Source organism: Manis javanica, chromosome 2 (assembly GCF_040802235.1).
Source record: "Manis javanica isolate MJ-LG chromosome 2, MJ_LKY, whole genome shotgun sequence".
Classification (NCBI taxonomy): domain Eukaryota; kingdom Metazoa; phylum Chordata; class Mammalia; order Pholidota; family Manidae; genus Manis; species Manis javanica.
Window position 1 is genome coordinate 72,755,299 of NC_133157.1, and position 19,926 is coordinate 72,775,224.

General features: G+C 42.8%; 1 protein-coding gene across 6 annotated transcripts in view; it reads left to right on the top strand.

The window, feature by feature from the left end:
* Window positions 1–7,117: 7,117 nt before the first annotated feature.
* Window positions 7,118–19,926, top strand: part of PCSK5 (proprotein convertase subtilisin/kexin type 5) — a 433,086-nt gene continuing 420,277 nt past the window's right edge. For 3 of the 6 annotated variants that reach the window (XM_017664305.3, XM_017664306.3, XM_036991294.2), the window contains exon 1: window positions 7,118–7,817. In XM_017664305.3, coding sequence (XP_017519794.3) covers window positions 7,629–7,817 — 189 coding nt within the window. In that variant the 5' untranslated portion in view covers window positions 7,118–7,628. The remainder of the gene's footprint in view (window positions 7,818–19,926) is intronic. The other 3 variants (XM_073228664.1, XM_017664303.3, XM_073228663.1) reach the window with 3 other exon arrangements.

The following is a 19,926-nucleotide window of genomic DNA, read 5'->3' on the forward strand; positions in this document are numbered from 1 at the left end:
CTGATAACTGCAGGACATATAAAATAAGCATGTCCCTGAGATCTTGAGGATGATCCATTACAATAATGTCCATTACGATGAATTCCAACAAGACTTCACAATTGCTTCTCATAAAGCTGATGGAATTTCATCACACTGAACCATTGCTGTTAATCACATCTGCAGTTTGTAGGCCGTGGATAATTAGCAAGTGAAAAGAAAACTTCTGAATTGCATCAGGAAAGGAGAAAAGCATTTTAGACGCAATGAATCACACATCTGCTTTCTTCCTTGAAAATTCTGGGGTAGTGTTGATTTGGTTATACATCTGGGGATGGGGCTGAGAAAGGACTGGACTTTGAGGTGACGAGAGATGAGGGGAAAAGGGGAAAGGTAACCACTACTTGATGACAGGCTCAGGAAGCTCTAAAGGAGGGCTCTGAGCTTGGAATTCTCCAGGCTCCCTCCTCAACTAACAACAGGATAACTTTCCACACTGAGTGACTGGAAGATGCACAGGAACAAGACAGAGGTTTATACTATAGAGGGCTTATCTTTGTAGAGACTTTGTTGTAACTCTGGGATGGTGGAACTGACACTAATACAGGATTCAGCAAACCTGAATTCTGGGTCACTGAGCCCAAGTCACTCACTAGCCTGGAGAAATCATTTCAGCACTCACTCTCCACATCTGTAAAGTGACCTTGATGGGTGTGACAATGTTAAAATAATGATAATATCTCCACTTACTTGTGGTGTCATTGTGAGAAGTAAATATAATAATAACCTGGAAATGCTTTGGAAAGGCTGTACATGTGTCAGTGCTCTATCAATAATACTCATCAAGATCATTCTGGGTCATGTGTTATCCAATCAGTGGGATAAGTTTTGCTTTCATCCTTACTATATAGATTTGCCAATTTCCTCTTTTCCTGTGATTCCTGATGTTTTCCGCGGATTTTACTTTGAATTTGTGGAAAGGGAAAGAAAGCCTGTTGTCATCTAGACATTTGGCAGAATTTATCATTCAACATATAGAGGGCATGACTAACACAGGAGAAATTGCCACATTCCAGGCCCAGTGTAAGTAAAGGACTATTGGATAATAGAATATTGATTAGATAATTTGCCTCAGAGTCATTAGTTTCCACACATAACTGAACCACTTCTGTCAGTTACCGTCTCTCAAATCACTCACTTCATCTGCTAAACTTACAGCTCCCTGGCACATGTGGGTAGAAAAAGTGTTTTTCAAAGTGTCCAGGGGGTATTAAATACTCAATTCAATGTGGATCCAATTCTTTCTTCTAGCTAGTGACCCGGCCTTGAATACTCCACTGACCTTTAGGTAGGCAGCTCTTTATCTTTAAATTTTAACTTTTCTGTCCCTCTAGGATTCAGCTACTTTGAGCCCAAAAGTCTTAACTTTCACCATCCCTGAAGGTTATTTTTTCTAATATTGCTGAGCCCAGTTTTATAGAATGTCACTCAGTTTTGCGTTGCTGACATTTTCTGCAAAATACTTTTCGTTTTTCATTTTGCTGCCAAATGTCAACATGCAAATACCCTACAAATTTGCCAACTTGATCTGTATGGATACAAAAAAAATGTATGACAAAGGCTAGAATAAGAAATGATTTATGATACCAAATATATTGCCTGTTCTTTCTACACAGGATTCAATCTATGCTCACCTTTCACTGTTCAATATGTTACCAGATCACAAAACAATGCTCTAATTATTTTTAAAATAAACAATACACCAGTAGTAGAGAAAGATATTCACCAAAATTCTATGATGCATGGTATTTTCATAAAACTTGGTCTCATCTTTAGAAAGGAGTCAATATTTAGCATGTATATGACCAATTTATATTATAGAATTATTTAGCATGTCTACAAAACAGGTTTTCACTGTTCATGTTCAGAGAAAACTGAAGAGAGAAGCCTGTTTCAGGGTCCCCCGTGATTTCGTGGACTCTTAGTTCCCGATTATGGGGAAGCCAACTAAGTCACAGGACATAAAAGGGTAGCACTTGCCAGAGTTCAAATCAGAATCCATTTTTCCTGTACGCAGTAGTGGGTTTTGAGCTGTCACAGGGAACTTGTAAACACAGAGCCAGGGAAACCTTACTTTTTAAAATTGGAAAGCCCTGAAAAGTTTCCTGTGGAATTGTATTCCACTGCCTTTGGAAAAATAAAATTTTATCAATGAATTACTTGTAAGCATGGGATAACTTTTTTGAAAATAGAACTTTGCTGCCATTCTAAATACAGAATTGGAAGAATAGTAGCTGCTCATTGGTATAAGTTTAAACTGAACTCCTCTTCCTGGCAAACTATTGTGGTGGGGTTGGCTCCAGAATGACCAACTGATAAATACCTTTGCTATGCATCTTAAGATTAAGGATGACAGAAGAAGTCCTTTTTATTCATACATTACGAAACTCTGAAGTGGGGGTAGGAAAGGTTGGTAAGGAGGTGCTTGAACAATCTGCACAATTGTTGTGTAATAACTACACCCTGAACACACCATGGAAAGAATGAAGTTACACTGCACAGTGAGTGATGAGTGATCTAAAGATATACAGTTTGTAGAAATGGTGGAATATAGTAAGTGTACTCATATGTGGTATTTGCAAAATAATTTTTTCATAATTTATTTTGCTTCAGATAAACAAGAAAAAGTCATACTTTTTTGAATTACGGTGTATCACTTGGCATCAATGAATTAGAGCTACAGCCTGGACTCAGAAAAAGTTTTAATTCCTAGGGTCCATTAAACTTGGTCTTCTGGAGCAAGATAAAGTTGTTGAGTTGGTAGTTATGAAACCCCTGATTCTCTGAGAGGTTTAAAAAGAAAATAGCCAATAAAGTGCTTTAGAGTAAAGGGCCCAGAGGCACTATAATGAGAGCAAGCCTTGACTCACTCTGTGGCTTTGGTTTTTCCCACCTTTTTCTAACTGATTTTCCCTGTAGGGCAGGGTGTGGGGATGCGGAGACAGAACATTTATCCATCATTTCCATCCTGAAGGGATTGCTACTCTGGGACCAGCAGTAGAAGCTAGAAGGTGACAGACAGTTGGTGTTACTTCCTCCATTCATATCTGAAGTCACCCACAACCTTTAAACTTTGCTTCCAACTACTGCAAAGCTTTCTGGGAACCAGCTGCTTGTCATTGTAGGACTTGAATGTCCACTGAAGAGGGTCAACCATGCCAGTCTAAACCAACTTCAAAACCGGTCAAAATGGAGCAAAAGCTTCCTGACATCAGCAGGATATTAGTCACCTGTTAGTGTCTCATTACGTAAATATAATGCAATAAATGTAATATCAAGACCTGTATTAACTCTTGTCCTGGGCTCATTTGTGTCATGGATCATATTTTTAAATGGTGGCAATTCAACATGTAAGGAATCTGAAATGTTAAGTCAAGTTTCTATTTTCCTGACTGAATTAATTTTGTTAATGCAGGTGTGCAAATCAGATTAATATTAATCCAAAAGTCACAGCACACTATCATCTTTGGTCCATGAATCCCTTTGTTTTATTTATATTATTCATGCATTTACTTAATTTATTTTCTATGATTGGATTACTGTGTCCCAAATTGGTTTTCTATTGGCTTCTATTTTCTTCTTTATTAAATAAAGAAGTTAGATTTCCTGATATCTAAGGTCTCTTTCAGCTCTGACGCTCTATGAATGAGATGATGGCCTGAAACGTGTTTGGCTTAGTGCCTACCATATTACTTGTCTTTAATAAATGGTGGTTATCATTTAATAAACTATCATTTATTATTATCATTAAATTTGACACATTTTCACTGCCCATTCTGAATCTGATATACTGGAAAAATGATTAGAATCCCCATAAATTTGTTGATTCTTCTACTGGACAGTAAAATTTCTAGGGACCTGTCTCTCCTTGGTCAGCTGCAAACTGTCCATTACCAATTAATCATTGATTCACAGAACCTCACAAGAGAAGAGATCTTAAAGGTCAATTTCTAACAAAGGATGAGGCACAGGAAGAAATGAGGGATCTCATACAGCAAACTCTTCCCAGAATAATTCCTGGTTAGTAAAGTTTCAAGATGTGTCCTATGGAGTTTGTGTTCACTTTTCCTTCTTCTCCTCAATTGCCTGGATTTCTGTTCATTTCATTTCACTGAAATTTTCTTTTAGAGCTGTGAGGGACCACGACATAGAGGCCAATCACCAGTGGGGCCTCATTATCAAGTAATATGTTGCTAAGTATAAGGCAGAGTAAAACTTAAAACTGTCTGGTTTCCTGCCATATGGCACATTTCAGAGGGAGAGTCGAGGGTCAAATTTATGTGACTACTCTTTGCATATAAAAAAGGAAGCATTTGTGCAAGTCTTGGATTTCAGCTTCTTTGCCAATGTTACTGATGGTTTTGCATTCATGATTACTATTCTGTCAGTTCCTTGTTGTTTGGCTACTGAGATACTGATAATAAGACTGACTGTGATAACCAAGAGAGCTTGAGTTCATGAAAGAAGATGTTTTTGCTGTAGCTGCTGATCCTTATCCAGAAGCTTCTTCTGACCAACTGGCTCTAATCAAATAAGCTAATGAGTTCATTAAGGCGGATCTCAAAGCAGGAAGCGGGATGTGCTTGTGCATAAGTGGGAGAGGGCCTTCTCTGGTATTATTTAGGTTTAAGAATCACACTCTATGAGAATGCACACAGAATTGTAGTGAAAGGAACTGCAGAAGCAGTGGGCAGTAAGATGAATGAAACTGCATTTATGTGTTTTAGTTGACAGATGAATGGGCGTTCCAGATCTTTTTTATTTTTCAAACAGAGCGAGGTTTTTTCCCTTTTAAATACATAAGCATCTGAATGAAAGAATATACCCTTTGAGTAAGCTAAATTCTGGCCCAGGGATTGGTTTACGAAGCAGAAAAGTGGTTTGCCCATTTCCTACCTCACTTTCCAATTCTCTCATGCTCAACCTAGTGAATGCTGTGTGTGTGTGCCAAGCAGGGCATGCTCACAGAAGGCAAGAGTGTTAGTGGAAAGAAAAAGAGAAAGACACCATGGAGAAAAAATACCAATGAGTAATTTTGCCACTCTTAGGAAACAACCTCCAGGCCTTTGGAAACCTGGTTGCAGTGATTCCTCTTCATTTCATTAGGAAGTTGAAGCCCAGAGGCTACAGGGCTTTCAAGATGGAGCACTTTGTGTGCCCTTGCAGTTATAAACAATAATGGCCCCAGAGAAGCCCACAGACCCTGCTTCCAACTTAACTCATGAACTACCTTGCATGGTCTTCACCTCGGCCACCCTCCTGCACATCATCACTGGAAGGGCTCTCCCTGCCTTCTGACAGAAAATGCCCACCATGCAGATGCAAAGAAAGACTGACTGATGTATATACTGAGATTTGGAATCTTGATTGAGCTCTTCCCATCCCATCTGAAACCCATCAGCTGGAGGACTAGTTGAATAGCCCTATGCATAGATACAGGTGGTTTGAGTAGCAATTAACATGATCTAAAAGATTCTCGGCTTTCCTGACTCCAGATTGGGGATGGAGGAAAAGGTGTGCACAGAGGACTGGCCAGTAGAAAGACTGTACCAAAACTAAAGCCCAAGCGGAGTGCTTATGTTTTCCACCTATAAATACAATAACAAATACAATAATAATCACATTTACTCTAGCATTATTCAGAGAGTCTGAATCCCACAAATTCTTTGTGCCTTCTCTTCTTGTCCCTCTTTTTTCCTGTGTCTAGCATCATGCATCATGCCTGGTATATTCTAGGTGCTCAAAAGAGATGTGTTAAGTGGGTCAAATAAACCAACAAGTAAAAAGCATGTCCCTCTACAAATGATTTAGTTCTTCTGATCTTCCACTTCTTCAATCAGTAATTATAATTGGCGAATTTTGACTTTTCAGCTGAGGAGAGAAGAGAGAAAAGTAAAGCCCAGGCAGATAAAAGAATCTCCCAAAGGTATGGGTGTGATGGGTTAATTAATCTCAAATACTTTTAACCAAAGTTTAAGAAGATAATGGGGGATGGGGAAAGGAGGTGGTGGAAAGGGGGACATAGGGATATAGTGAGTGCTTTTAAGGTCAATTGAATTATTTCATAAAGGGTAAATTTTCTTTTCACAAGAAATCATCCTGTGCCAAAAAAAGGCTGGGAGGTTGTTCATCAGAAGAGGGTTAATCTGACTGAGCTTGCTCCTGCCTGCTGCAGTTCACAGTACAGGATACCGTAATGAAGGTAGTGCAGACACTTCAAATGAACTTCCTCTGTGGTCCTTACTATATTGAAGTCTCTCACTGTTACAGGGCCGTGCTTGGAAAAGCAGGAAAACTTTCCCCTTCGTGGAAAAAAAGAAGCCCTCATCAGACTCAATGAAACGAATGAATGAATGTATTCCCTGGACCCCAAATCTCCATCTGCTTTCGTACCAAATATTCATAGAAACACCCTTCCTCAATTCCACGACTGGGATTTTACTCTCTGGTGGCGTTGCCTACTATCAGATGCTCGGATTCCAAAAGTCAGCTCGGCAACAGACTTAGCCTTGGAGCCACCGCGGTTGGCTTTTGCACGAGTCGGTGCGCCTTACAGTCCTGCGCGGTAGCTTCTCCTGCGAGCAGAATGTAAAATACACAGCACGCACAGCAGGTCCAGCCGTCCCAGGCAGCAGCCTAAAAGCATGAAGAATTAACGAAGTGATAATCTCTAGTTATTTCTTCGGCAATTGACACGCATGTGACCTTTAATACATAGTTGTTTAAGGAGGTTCAGAGCTAAGATGAATGAATCTTCGGGGCGCTTGACTCGAACGAGCGGGCAAATCTCTCTAGTCTTTCGGGAAGCGGAGGTAAATTAATCAAACTCCAGGAGGGCGGGGAGAGAACTGGGTGAAACCCCGACGCCTGATATCTACTCCTAGATCTTTGGAAAGACTCGCTTTTGCTGCCCGGGACCCTGGAGGTTGCAGTCCGGAGAACCCGGCGGCACTAGGACCTGGTTGGCGCTTGGCTGCGGCCGCTTTCGGGCGGGCGGAGGAGGGAGAGGAGGAGGGGGATGTGGAAAGGAGGGGTGTTAAGGGGGTGGGGGGAGTCATTTATGCAGAGCAGGCGCTGCTGCCATTGCCACTCACACTCCCCACGCGCTGCTCTGAGCCCGAGGGAGCGAGGGGAGCCAGCTAGCGGGCGCTTGAAACCCGAGCCAGCAGAGGGGGCGCCCGGCCGCTGCCTGCACCGCCGCCTCCGCCGCGCTCCGCGGCCCAGGGAGGAGCGAGGGCGAGGCGGAGAGTCCAGGAGTTGAGCAGGGCGAGACCTAACTGCGGGAGGGCGCCGGCCCCACTCAGCAGCCTCTTGCACCCGAGCTGGGGAGCGCCCGCTGACCGCCTTGCGGGCCGGAGAGCAGGGAAACCGGGTCCCCGCAGTCCTAGGGATGGTCTAGGAGCTGGCGCGGGGGTCGCTGCTCTGCTCCCCGCCGGGGCTCGCCCCCTCCTGCTGATCACCCAGGGCTGCGAGCCGCGGCGGCCGGGGGCTGCGCGCCTGGGCGGCGCAGGCCGGAGAAGTTAGTTGTGCGCGCCGTTTAGTGCGCGGAGCGAGCCAGCGAGCAAGGGAGGCAGCGAAGCGCTGGGGCCATGGGCTGGGGGAGCCGCTGCTGCCCGGGACGGCTGGACCTGCTGTGCGTGCTGGCGCTGCTCGGGGGCTGCCTCCTCCCCGTTTGCCGGACGCGCGTCTACACCAACCACTGGGCAGTCAAAATCGCCGGCGGCTTCCCGGAGGCCAACCGCATCGCCAGCAAGTACGGATTCATCAACATAGGACAGGTAACGGCAGGCTGGCCCGGCACTCGGCCCTGAAGCTGCCGGGGTGTGGGGAGTCCCCCACCACCTCGCGCTTCTTGTCCCCTCCTTGTCAGTTACCCCTCCCCCTCTTCCAGATGTGTTGTCCTATAACTCTGGAGCGATTCTCTCTCTCACACACACACATACCCTTCCTCCACGCCCCCTGTAGCTGGGGGTTGTGTTTTGTTTACTTGTCTTTTTTTTTTTTTTTTTTTTTTGCAAGCCACTAGGGACAGGTAGGGTGTCTGGGAAAAATCCGGTGTGTGCATATCCCCGTGGTGGTTTCAAATCCGATCGGACCTTTTGGCATCGAAAGTCTGGGAGCACCACAATCCCTAGTCTTTGGGCGGGGGCGAGTGGGGGGTGCGAGGTGAGCGCGACCCTGGTGCCGGCTTAAGGTTTCTGAGAACGCGAGGAAGGGAAAGCCTTTCCAGCTCAGTTGTGAATTTAGCCCAGAAAGTAGTTTGCTCTTCTTGGGCGAGAGAACAGCTGGTCTCTGGAGACTCAGGAGGCGTGGGGACCCGAGCTGAAAGGGAGGAAGAAGGCGGAGAGAGGGAAGAGGGGGCCGGACCTGTTCTGAGCGCAGATTCTGGGGGAGACCTCCAGGCTTCCTCGCTTCTCGCGTGGTATCCCTGTGGGGTGGGGGTGAGGGGTTCCTGGATGGGGAGACAGGAAACTTTCAAGACCCGCTGACCTGGTGGTGCTCTGGGGAAGGAGGCAAGCCTTCCCCCGGGGAGGGACGTGCTGGGCCTGGATGGAGGCGGCGCTGTGGGGCGAGAGTTGGGTGGGCTGCAGGGCGGCGGGGTTTTTGTGAGGTGTAGCTTGCGGGCTTTCCTCCAAGCTGCCCGCTGAGGGGACAGTGAGTTGAGTAGTGTTACGGCGCTGATTGGAAGCGCAAGATCTGGAGGTACCTCCGGGCTAAGAGTGGCCTCCTCACTCTTTTTCCTGCAAGAAATGGCGTGGAGAGGGCTGTGTACGTGGGTCCCAGAAAGTGCCCCCTACCATACATCCTGTCCCTCGATTCTCCCGGCCGGGCCAGACACTGGCGAGACTCTGCTGGGGGTGGAAGGCGAGGGTGATGGGACCCGCTCCCGGGACTGCTGGGGATGCACGCGCCCTTCGCGCCCAGGGCAGAGGGTGGTGCCAGCTGGAGCAAGAGAGCACAGTTTCTGATGCCATTGCGCTCCACGTCCAGGAAGGCAAGCCCTGGACCGAAAGGACCCTCAGCTGCTTGGAGGACACGGCACGAGAGAGAGGCAGAGCTGTTGTCGCCGCGTTTAGCAGGAGCTAGGGAGCGCTGCGGGGTTCGGAGGAGCTGGGGCGTGTGAGGTCTTGCGCTTTGCGGGTCCAGTCGGAGAACATGTTCCAGAGAAGCTGGTGCTGTGGAGGGCTGATACCTGGGCAAGTGTACGGTCTGTAGCTCCCACATCCCCCACCCGCACCCCCACACAAACCTGGAGGGCAGGAAGGGAACCAGCCAGGTTTTGTTGCCTTCGTGCCTGTCGTCTTCAGGAGAGGTCCATTCCAATGGCTTGTTAGGATTCTACTGGCTGCTGCTTTCTCTGGGAGAAAACACTGGGCCTGTTCAAATCTTTTTACCTGAACTTTTAAAGTTGGGTGCTGCATGTGATCCCGGAAAGTAATTGGGAAGGCTAACAGTGAAAGTAGGTCTGTTAATAAACTTTTCAGAGTGGCTTCTCTCAGATTCAGCTAATACTGAACATTTCCCATATACCAGGCTTATTTAGAAGTGTAAGTTCTTGAACATATACTCCTTCTGTTAGGACTCCCCATCCAGGCCTATGCATTCATGGATCCTTTCTTATAGGGAATCCATCCACCCCATGGGGGGAAGGAGGAAGACAGTAAACTCCCATTTCCCTGAATTTTGATTTAGTGGCTCAGTAGACTAGAAACAAACATACAATCTTAATGCATGGAGACTTAGTTCAAACAGACTGGACTCCTTGAATCTCAGAAGCTTCAGGACTTGGAGCAGAAACACCTGTGTCTTAATGAACTTATTAAACAGATTAGATACTGCAGAACCTGGCAGAGCCAGAGAGCACACTCGTACCTAACCCACTTTAGAACAAGCTAATGTTGCAGTCAGTGTCTTGCCAATTGGCTCGGCTTTTTACACAGGGCCCTCCAATGGAGATCCATGGCTTTTCATCGAAAAAGTAATACAAATAAAGTTTACATCCAAATAACACCAAACACTATTTATTGTGGTTTTTACAATGCCAATGAGGAAATTTAGTGCTTATAGAGGTTCCAGAGGACCCCCTGAATGGATGCCATAACCAGTGTGAAAAGATCAGCTGTTCTTACAGTGGAAAGCATTTCCTCTGTAGATCAAAGGAGAGTAACCCTGTGCTAAGTCTTTGGGGTGGCAAATTGAGTTCACACATGCAATATCATTGCACTGTAAGGGCCAAATGTATTTATTTATCCTTTACTGCTCTGACCTTTTAACACTTTAGACATCCTTTTGCTATTCTTTCTTTCCATCAATAAACCAGCTGTAGTTCAATTCAAGGCAATAACTAATTTGCAAATGTCTCTCCTGTTATTACCCTTTTGGGCTTGGGGCCCCATCTTATGTGTCACAAAAGGGAATTGAGACCTGTATGGTTTCTGAAGCTATTTAATATCATGGTGGCATTTTTGATAGCTTCAGTATAATATTTTAGGTGACTGAAGTAGAGCATTTTCACCAAAGGAAAGGTACAGTTTTGACTGTCAGCATTTCAGTGTAATATTTTGTATAGCATCTTAGCATTTAAAAGTCACCAAAGATAAAATTTCTGGCCTGGAGAGTTCTATAGACAAGAATAGGCATGTGCAGAATAACACAAGAGCAAGCAAGCAAGCCAACAAATAGGTAGAAAGGGTGTGCTTGGCTTCCTGGAAGGGAATAATCGTGAGGGTTTTCTTGCTTTTGGTTATAGAGATAGCATTATGTATTGGCTGGTCTTCACATAATGTTAAGATTTTGTGAATCAAATTTGAATTCAAAATTCTGAAATGGTGCTGTAATTATTAGCAGCAGCTGTCCTTATGTCCACATATGTCATAATTTGCTTGGTATTAGTGTCAGCTGAAGAATGCCCTGATTTTCTTTCCCTACAAGCTCTGTCTCTAAGGCCTTTTAGGATCTAGGATGACTGGCCCCCACCAGGCTGTCTGAGGGTAGGTGTGCCTGTCTGTCAGCATGCACAGGGACTGAAGAAGAGGCCTTAGTTCTCCCTCACCAATTGTGTGCTCTGACCCTTTGAGCTAACAGTGTGGTGGTGACAGGATAGCAATGACATCAAGCAGTAAGACCTGACATAATGTTAATTGTGAACCTCTGTTTGGACTAAGTTGTAGATTAGTTTTAAGTAGAAACTATTGATAGTTTATGTTTTATTAGATTATAACTAGGAGTGATTAATTTCTGATTATTTGAACCCAGGGATAAGGTTTCCTATGAAGGTTGTTTGCAATGTGCCACAGCTGTATTGTATTTATCCTTTTGTGACTTGCTTAAAATCCTGATTCCAAGTTGAGATTACCAGTAGCGAAAACTCCTTCACAGACCATGTAATGTATCTTGAGCAAGATTGCAGAAGGGTAAAGCCAGGTGCAAGCAATTCTGGGGAAAACTGTTATCTGGTGTTCCCACTGAAAGCATAGACTTGAAAACTCCAGAGATGCCACTTGCAAGGTCTTTGAAAGCAGGAAAGTCACTGAACTTAATGGAGCCCCTGTTCCTTCATCTGGAAAATGATAAATCTCTAGATAATAGAGTGAGTTGACTATGCATTGCTCAGCACATAGTTAGGCTTGCAGTGAAAAGACTGTTGAATCTGAAATAAGTGAGATTCAAACTTTATTTAGATAGTAAGGAAGACTGTTTAAAATGGGAGATGCGGAATTTGAAGATCAGGAAAATAAATTTTTAATGGCAGAGCATAAAGTGATAAAGCAGAGCTTTGTAGGTATGGAAAATAGTTTTCCATTTCAACCAACAATTTAAAATCATTTAAAAATAGTTTTCTGTTGACTTCTAAACAATTCTGACTGTTTTCCATGGCAGTGCCCTCCTCCCTGGTTGATCCTTGTAGTCCATTAAATATTAAAGGATAAGCTTGCTGGAGTTGGAAGAAAGGGGAGAAAATATCTGAAGACTGATTGTTTCATAAAGCATCTCATTTGGTGCATTATATTCGAGCATATTTGACTTTATATTTTACATAATTTTGAATATCATTTCATATTAGGAAAGTTAAAAGCAACATTTTCCAAAGATCTTGAGCAGGAAGAACCTTGTTCAGCAATATCCCGAAGGTTGATGAATTTTGACCCGGGACAATTGAAATGTTTGTTGATAAACAGTGGTAAGTGAGTTCTGGGTGCCCAGGGATAGCACTGGAATTAGGAGATGTGGCTAGTCTGATGGGTTGAATGAGAGTGGTCTATGCTCCCCTAGTTAAATACTTAGGCATTTTGTAAATAGAAAAATAAATGGATGTGGGAGTCCCAGGGTTGATGCCTATGTGAGATACATCTGGCTTTGCATAGGGCTACTCCTTGCACCCAAGAACCTTGGCCCTGACCTCTGCTAGCCACTCTGACATGCATAGTTCTCACGGGCAGGGAACCTTTACTGGAAAAAGCAGTTCATAGTACTTGGCTTGATGATGGTGGGTCTGTTGCATTAACCTCATAGGCAAGGAATGGCTTATATGTGGCCATTGGGATTTTCGGGGTCTATTTGAAATGAAAAATTGCATTTTTGTGAGCCCAAAGGCAGCTGAATTTGCCTTATCTCTATCTTTCTTGAACTTATATCCAGAGATCCTAACCTTAAAGGTCAGCCAGAGAAGCAGGGCAGTGTGCTGGGAGAATGGCCAGCGATGTCTGACTCTGGTTAGCAAGGGAGGGAGTCCTGACGCAGAAACATCCCCTGGGCGGGGAGTGGTATTCACGTTGTTAGTTGAAATGTGAAGCAGTGTCTGGGTTTTCCCCAAGGCTAAAGCATCTCCAGGCATTCTCTGTGCCTTGGGACTTTATCACTTGGCTCATTCAGGTTGGATGCAGTGACAAAGAGGCCGACTTTGGCTTCCTGGCTGGTCAAAACGAATGCTTATAGGCATTCATGCATGCTAGAAGAGATACCGGTATATATGTGTATGTCTGTTAATTTTTATTTTTAAAATGTGCACATAATTTAGAGTGAAAGTACTCATGCAGTATTTTCACTAGTTTCAACAGATTATCTCTCTTCATCTAAGGGTACCAAGAAGTAGCTGTCAATGCCAATCAACTTGGGTTTGGGTTAATCCTGGGAGGAAAATGAGACCAGAAAGAGCAGGTCTAGGAGTCAGAAGGTTTGAGTGAAACTGCAGGTTTTTTTCATTCATTCACCAGCCTGACCCTCAGTGCCTTGTTCTGCAAATAGAGGACCCTAATACCTTCTCCATTAACCTCACAGGGTTGCTGTGAAATCAAGTGCCCTAAGAATGAATGTGAATAATAAATAAAATGAGGATCTCTCAGGGCCCAAGGACATGCAAGGGTGCTCAGAGGAAAAAAACAATAGAATGCTGTGGTTAATAGGGAGCAACCGGTGATTTCCCAGATTTCTGTGATTGCCCCAGGGGCTCTCGTAGGGGCTGAAAGTGGGAGGAGTCCGTGTTGCACTGATTCTTCCTCTGGAGGATAATGATAGTCACACTTTCTCCCTAGGAGCCATGGAGAGATGTGTGGGGCTGGGGGGAAGTGATCAGATAATCAACAGCTAAGGCTACCCATCTCCTGGTTGGACAGCCTTGGCTTATAAGGTCTACAATATGGAGGTTGCAAGACTTCTTTATTTAAAGAATCAAAACATAATATTTTAAATTGGACTCAGTTGTGAATATGTATGGAAGACTGGTAGGAAATAAAACTGAAAAAATAGGTAGGTCCAGAAGGAACACAGGTAGGGCTCTTGTGAATTCAAGTGGTGAAAACCCAACTCATACTGCTTCCATAAAACTAATAAGCAAGCAGACAAGGAAGCAGGCAGTCTGTTGGTTTAAACAGACCTGTGTAACTTGACGTGCAGTTCTGAAAACAGAAGCTGAACCCTTTTTGCTACCAGACTTTACCTGATCTGTACTTTCTTTGTGGCAAAACCTATCCTGACCTAAGCTGACATTGTTTTGTTGCAGAATTATGTTAATGTATTGGATTACGAGGATATTGTCCTTGATCCAGGTAGAGGTATGTAGAACACACTCCAGGATGTTCCGCACTGTACTTTTCTCATCTGGAGAATTCTGAATTCTGAGACACATCTAGATCCCAGAATTTCAGAGAAGTGATTGTGGGTCTGTCCAGCTGAAAGGCAAGAGGTAGCCTAATGTCAAGGATTTCTCCAAGTTCCCTGTGTCAACTAATTCCCAGGCCCTTTCCACAAGGTAGCAAAGCTCATGCAGTGCTTACAACCCTTGTTACCCAGTATTGAAATTTACTGCTAAAAAGACTCCAGTTCTTCCTGATTGGGTCATATCCCACCTTATGGGCCAATCACTTTGTCCAGGGGAGCAAAAGCACATTGGATAATCAGCTGGATCACATTTCCACCCCTGAAAAAAGTCATGCTGGCCATTGATGGGCAACCCAGCAACTGGGGTGGGGCAGTTCCCCAGAGAAGGGGATGTAGTTACTGGAAAAAGGGAAAGTAGATGTGGGATGAGAAAAAACTTCACTACCAATCAGAGTATATAAGGCTTTAAATGCCTGGGCCAGGTAGTTTCAATAACATGAGTAGGATAAAGAGTTACATTGAAGGGCCCTAAGAAGTAGGCAACAACCTAGGCATGTGTTTGAAGCTCTCTGTGCCTCAGTTTCTTCACACGTGAAAAAGATCTAATAGTATTTCCCTCATAGGATTGCTCTGAGGATTAGTTAAAACTAGTTAGAATAGTGCCTGAGATATACCACATGCTTAATAAATGTCCATTATTGTTATTTTGTTGAATTTTTTTAAACTAAGTCATACTCAGTTTCTATATATTGTTTGCATCCTCTTGTTTTCACTTAACATTATATCATGAATCTTTTCCAATGTTACTAATAATTCTAGACCAATTTTAATGGCTTCATAATTGAAAGCACCAGATTATATTGGTAGTAGTGTGACCATACATCATATTTTTCCAGGGGTAGTCTGGTTTATGCCTGTAGTAAATCAGTTCACTCCATTAAGTATTGTTTTACATCCCCTTTTAATTACAAACATGTCTGAGTTTCGAAGAGAAATGATACGGTCACCCTAATGTATGTTTATGTGTGTGAATGTGAGCAATTGCACACCTGTCTTTCCACTGGGTGGAAGTACATTTTCCATTTGTGTCCCCAGCACCTAGCATGGTGTGTGGCATGGAAGATGCACAGTGGGCACTTGGGACAGGAAGCATCAAGGGCTTATGAAGAGAGGATTAGGTTTGGAAAGGAAGGAAACTTTGGTGCCTTGTCTTGAGACTACAGAGGAATGAAGGCTGAGTGGAAATTCAGGGGAGTTCAAGTTGGGGAGGCAAGGAAGAGAGCACATGTGTAGAATGGCCTCCGTCTCAGTCACTCAGAGGTGAAGGCCACCTGCCAGGGGAAGGGGCAGCTGGGTGAAAATGGTGTCTGGGTGCACCAGTGTTTTGGGACATATTTAGGAAATTCTGATAAGAGTCTATGATCAATGACTCTGAAAAGAATTGCCAAGAGGCAATGAGATGTCTTGCTTTTATTGTGGACCCTTGAAAAACACGGGTTTGAACTGCACAGGTCTGTTTATATGCAGATTTTCAATAAATACAGAACTGTAATTGTATTTTCTCCTCTTTATGATTTTCTTAATAACATTTTCTTTTCTCTAACTTTATTGTAAGGATATAGTATATAATACATATAATATACAAAATATGTGTTAATGTACTGTTATTGGTAAGGCTTCCAGTCAACAGCAGGTTATTAGTAAAGTTTTGGGGGAGTCAAAAGTTACATCTGGATTTTCCACCTTGCAGGGAGTTGGCACCTCAACCCCTGTGTTGTTCAAGAGTTGGCTGGCACTTAGTCATCGCTCAGTAAGTAGTGGTGACATGAATGGGTGTGAAAAAATGAACCAGTCTGTATTATTTTGTGCTTTTGTCACTAATGCTCAGGAACCTGAGATTGGAAAAGGACAAAAAATGGGGTTAGAATTTACCAGGGGGAGAGAGAAGGAAAAACTGTGGGAAGCTGGGGATGAGGGGTGGGCAATGAATGGTTTTTGAACACAAGGGGTAACACCCTTGAAATGATAGACAACAGTGTCCAGGTTTTAAGGAAGGTGGTGGGGACAAAATAGGACTGTTGGGCCAAAGGCATAGCATGGGTGTTTGAGCTGTAAGTTCAAAATAAAAATGGAGGGCCAGTTTGACAAGAGTAGAAGCAGCGGAAGGATGGGAGGAGCCGCCCCAGAGGGTATTATTACTATTATTTTTTGGCTCTAAGTTAGAGCTCTTCTACATAATGATAGGTCCAAGATGTGGACATGCTGGTGGGCTGACCAGAGAGGGAACAAGTGAAGGCCACTGTGTTGGACAGAGTAGAGAAACTTGAGCTGTGAGGCTGGGATATTGAAAGGGTTATCAGTTTGGATAAGATGAGCATTTCAGGTAATTTGTGCTGGTATATCTGCTAGGCAGGTAAACATGAAGTTTGGTCCATACTTCAATTCTCCTTGGAAAAATTTAGCTATTATCTCTACTTTACACATCTGTGTGCCATTATTTGCACTGCAGATCCTGCGTCAACTTAAGGGATGAAGACAGATGCATGGGTGATTGCTTTCAACTCCCAAATGTGCCCTCCTGTATTTGATTTAAAACTGAAGATTGCATTGAGCACTGAACACAGAGGGAAGAGAATAAACAGAGAAGGTGAAACCAGAAAAAATAACTTAAATAATGATTTTAAAATAGTAGATACTATACCACATTTTATGCCTGCTTCTGCCTTAAGCTGTCGTGTGTCCTACTTTCATTATAAAAAACCATTATACCTATAATTTATGCACATGTTATTCTAGCCTTAAATACATTATTTTATAGGGTACAATAAAACTGTTCTGAACATGCCTTCTGTGTATTCTTAATCTAAACATTATTGCCTTTTGGAAATATAGAAATATTTAAAATTTATTTTTGAAATTATTCATAGATTTCTATCTAATATTTAGATTTTTCTATATACTATTGGATTAATCTTGTTTGCATTGGTATGTCAATCAGATTTGGGGTTAGCATTACAAAAGAAGCATTAAATTTCTAGTTTAATCTGTGTATTAGCTAAAAGGTTAATTCTGTCCTGGGAAAATTGCAGTGTGTATACCATACCAGCATTGAAACTAGTTAAGATTTACTAAAAGCATGTGCTTTCTTGCTTCCCTTCCCAGTGTATATATACACATACATACATACCATATATGTATATTTGTAGTAAGCACTTGAGGTCTGATATTTTGACAATAATTACTAAAGGTCCTGTATTTTTGTACTCTGAGAAGCTCTTACAGCTGTAAAAATACACCAGTTCTCTCCATATCACGGTTCCCAGGCTTGTACCTTGTTTTCACTAGTTGAAGTTTCTCAACCGAAATAAAATTGGGCAGTGCTCACTAGTTTGAATGCAGTGCAGGGAGGGGAGACAATCCCAGGGCCTTTAATCTTGTAAGCAAATATCTGTAACTGTAAATTTAGAAGTTTACTGCTTGCTCATCCTGTGCCTATTCTGGTTGCATTGAACTTATACGGGTTTGTTTGTTTTTTCTGTGTGAGTGTGGTATCCCATTCATCAATTCCCAAGTTTTTAAAGAGAAAACTAAATTGTAGGCCACTTAGGATTTATTACAACTGGCTTCCAGCAAAGCCCTTTTTTCTTTCTTTATTTTCTTTTATTTTTTTTTAACTCTGGGGCATCTCTCTATTTGGTTAGTGCTCATGAGCCACTTTACCAAATGCAACATTCTTTGACTCATAGGGTGATGTCATGGCCCTGGGGCTGGTTGGAGAATGCTGAGAACCAGTAAACAAAACTCAAGGCTGTAAAGAGGCAACTTGAATTCTCCTCTAAGTCTTGCCCTGCCACTAATTTGCCACATACTTATGAGCTGGTCCCAAGTTTTCTCTGTCTTAAAGGATTAGTTTTTATTAATCGTTTATTTAAAAAATTGTTATTGAAGGACACCATCAAGAAAGTGAAAAAGCAACCCCCTAAGGGGAGAAAATATTTGTAAGTCATATCTATTGAGAAACTCACATGCAGAATTTATAACAAACTCCCAAACTCAGTAATAAAACAACACAATTAAAAATGGGCACAAAGGATCTGAACAGACATTTCTCTGGAGATGCGTGTGCGCGCACACTCAAAATCATTATTCACCAGGGAAATGCAAATCAAAACCACAATGAGATACTAGGTTACACTCACTGAGATTGCTGTAATCACAACGACAGATAATTGCAGGTGTTCCCGAGGAGGTGTTGGAACCCTCAGATATTGCTAGTGGAAATTTAAAGTGCTGCAACTACTGTTGGAAAACAGTCTGGTAATTCCTCAAAAGGTTAAACATAGTTACCATATGACTCAGCAGTTCTACTCCTAACTATATACCCAAGAGAAATGAAAACATTTGTTCATACACAAACTTACAAAATTTCATGGCAGCATTATTCCTAAGAGCCGAAAAGTAGAAATAACCCAAATGTCCATCAACTGATGAATAAATAAAACAAAATACCGTATGCCCATGAAATGGCATATTTTTCCACCATAAAAATGAAGTATTGGTATCCACACGGTAAGGATGAACCTTGAAAACACTATGTTAAGGGAAGAAAGCCAGTCCCAAAAGGCCACATAGTCTGATTCTGTTTATGTGAAAAGTTCAGATTAGGTAAATCTATGGAGACAGAAAATAAATTAGTGGTCACCTAGGACTGGAAGGATTGGGGGGACTGGGGAGTGACTACACAGGGGGTATGCAATTGCCCTTGGCGGTGATGAAAATGTTCTAAAATTAATTGTGATTTTTGTACAATACTGACTCTACTAAAATCATTTAATAGTATACTTTTGGCGAAAGGCATGGCATGAAATGTGTGGAAATAGGTCTCAGTAAAGCTATTAAACAGTTATGGAGTACCTATTGTTTTTCAGCTATTCTAATAGGCACAGTGCTACTCCATTTGTCTTTAATAAAGTATCTTCTCACGTGGAGCTTACAGTGGGAGGAGACAAGCTATAAACCAGCAATAAAATGAAGAAAAGAACTTCAGACTGTGACAGGCACTGTTGGAAATCAAAATACATAAGTAGCGTGAAAAGTGACTCCTTTAACTAGGTGGTTGGGGAGGCTCAGTGAGGCAGAGGCATGGATGCTGAGAAGGAGCCAAGTACAGGGAGGTCAGGGGTGGGTGAGGTCCATGCCGGGGAGACACCCCAGTGCAAAGGCCCCACACAACGGAAAACCACTGGCATAAGTAAAGTCTAGTTAACTAGGAAGGAGTACCAACCTTAAGGTTGGAGAGGATGACCTTAAATATTTATTTTGGTGATACCATTTTCCTGTTTAGAAGCCACCAGTAGTTCCCATTTGTTTACTATGTTTAAACACATTCCTTTTCTTTGGCTTTAAAAGGCCTCTATTTGTCCTGAAATACTTTTTCCACCGTCTCTCCTGTCTGACCCTTAACACAGCCAAACTGGACTTCCTATTGTTGCCCAGATATATGATTGCTTTCCTGTTTCTGTGCCAATCTTTCCACTGGAATATTCACCTGACACCTTGCTTTTCTGGAAATTCTCTCTCTTAAAGGCATATCTTAATGTCACCACTTTACTATACCTAGCTCTGGAAGTATAGGTAAAATATAGGTGTAGATACAGGTAAAATAAAGGTATAGTTTGCCCAGAATTCTATTAGGGTATGTAATATAGTTAAGTTTTTCTTTCTTTTTTTCCCCTCTTTTGGGGACTTAATTATTTTCCTATAGCATGTAGTATGGCTCCTCGCTCTTTA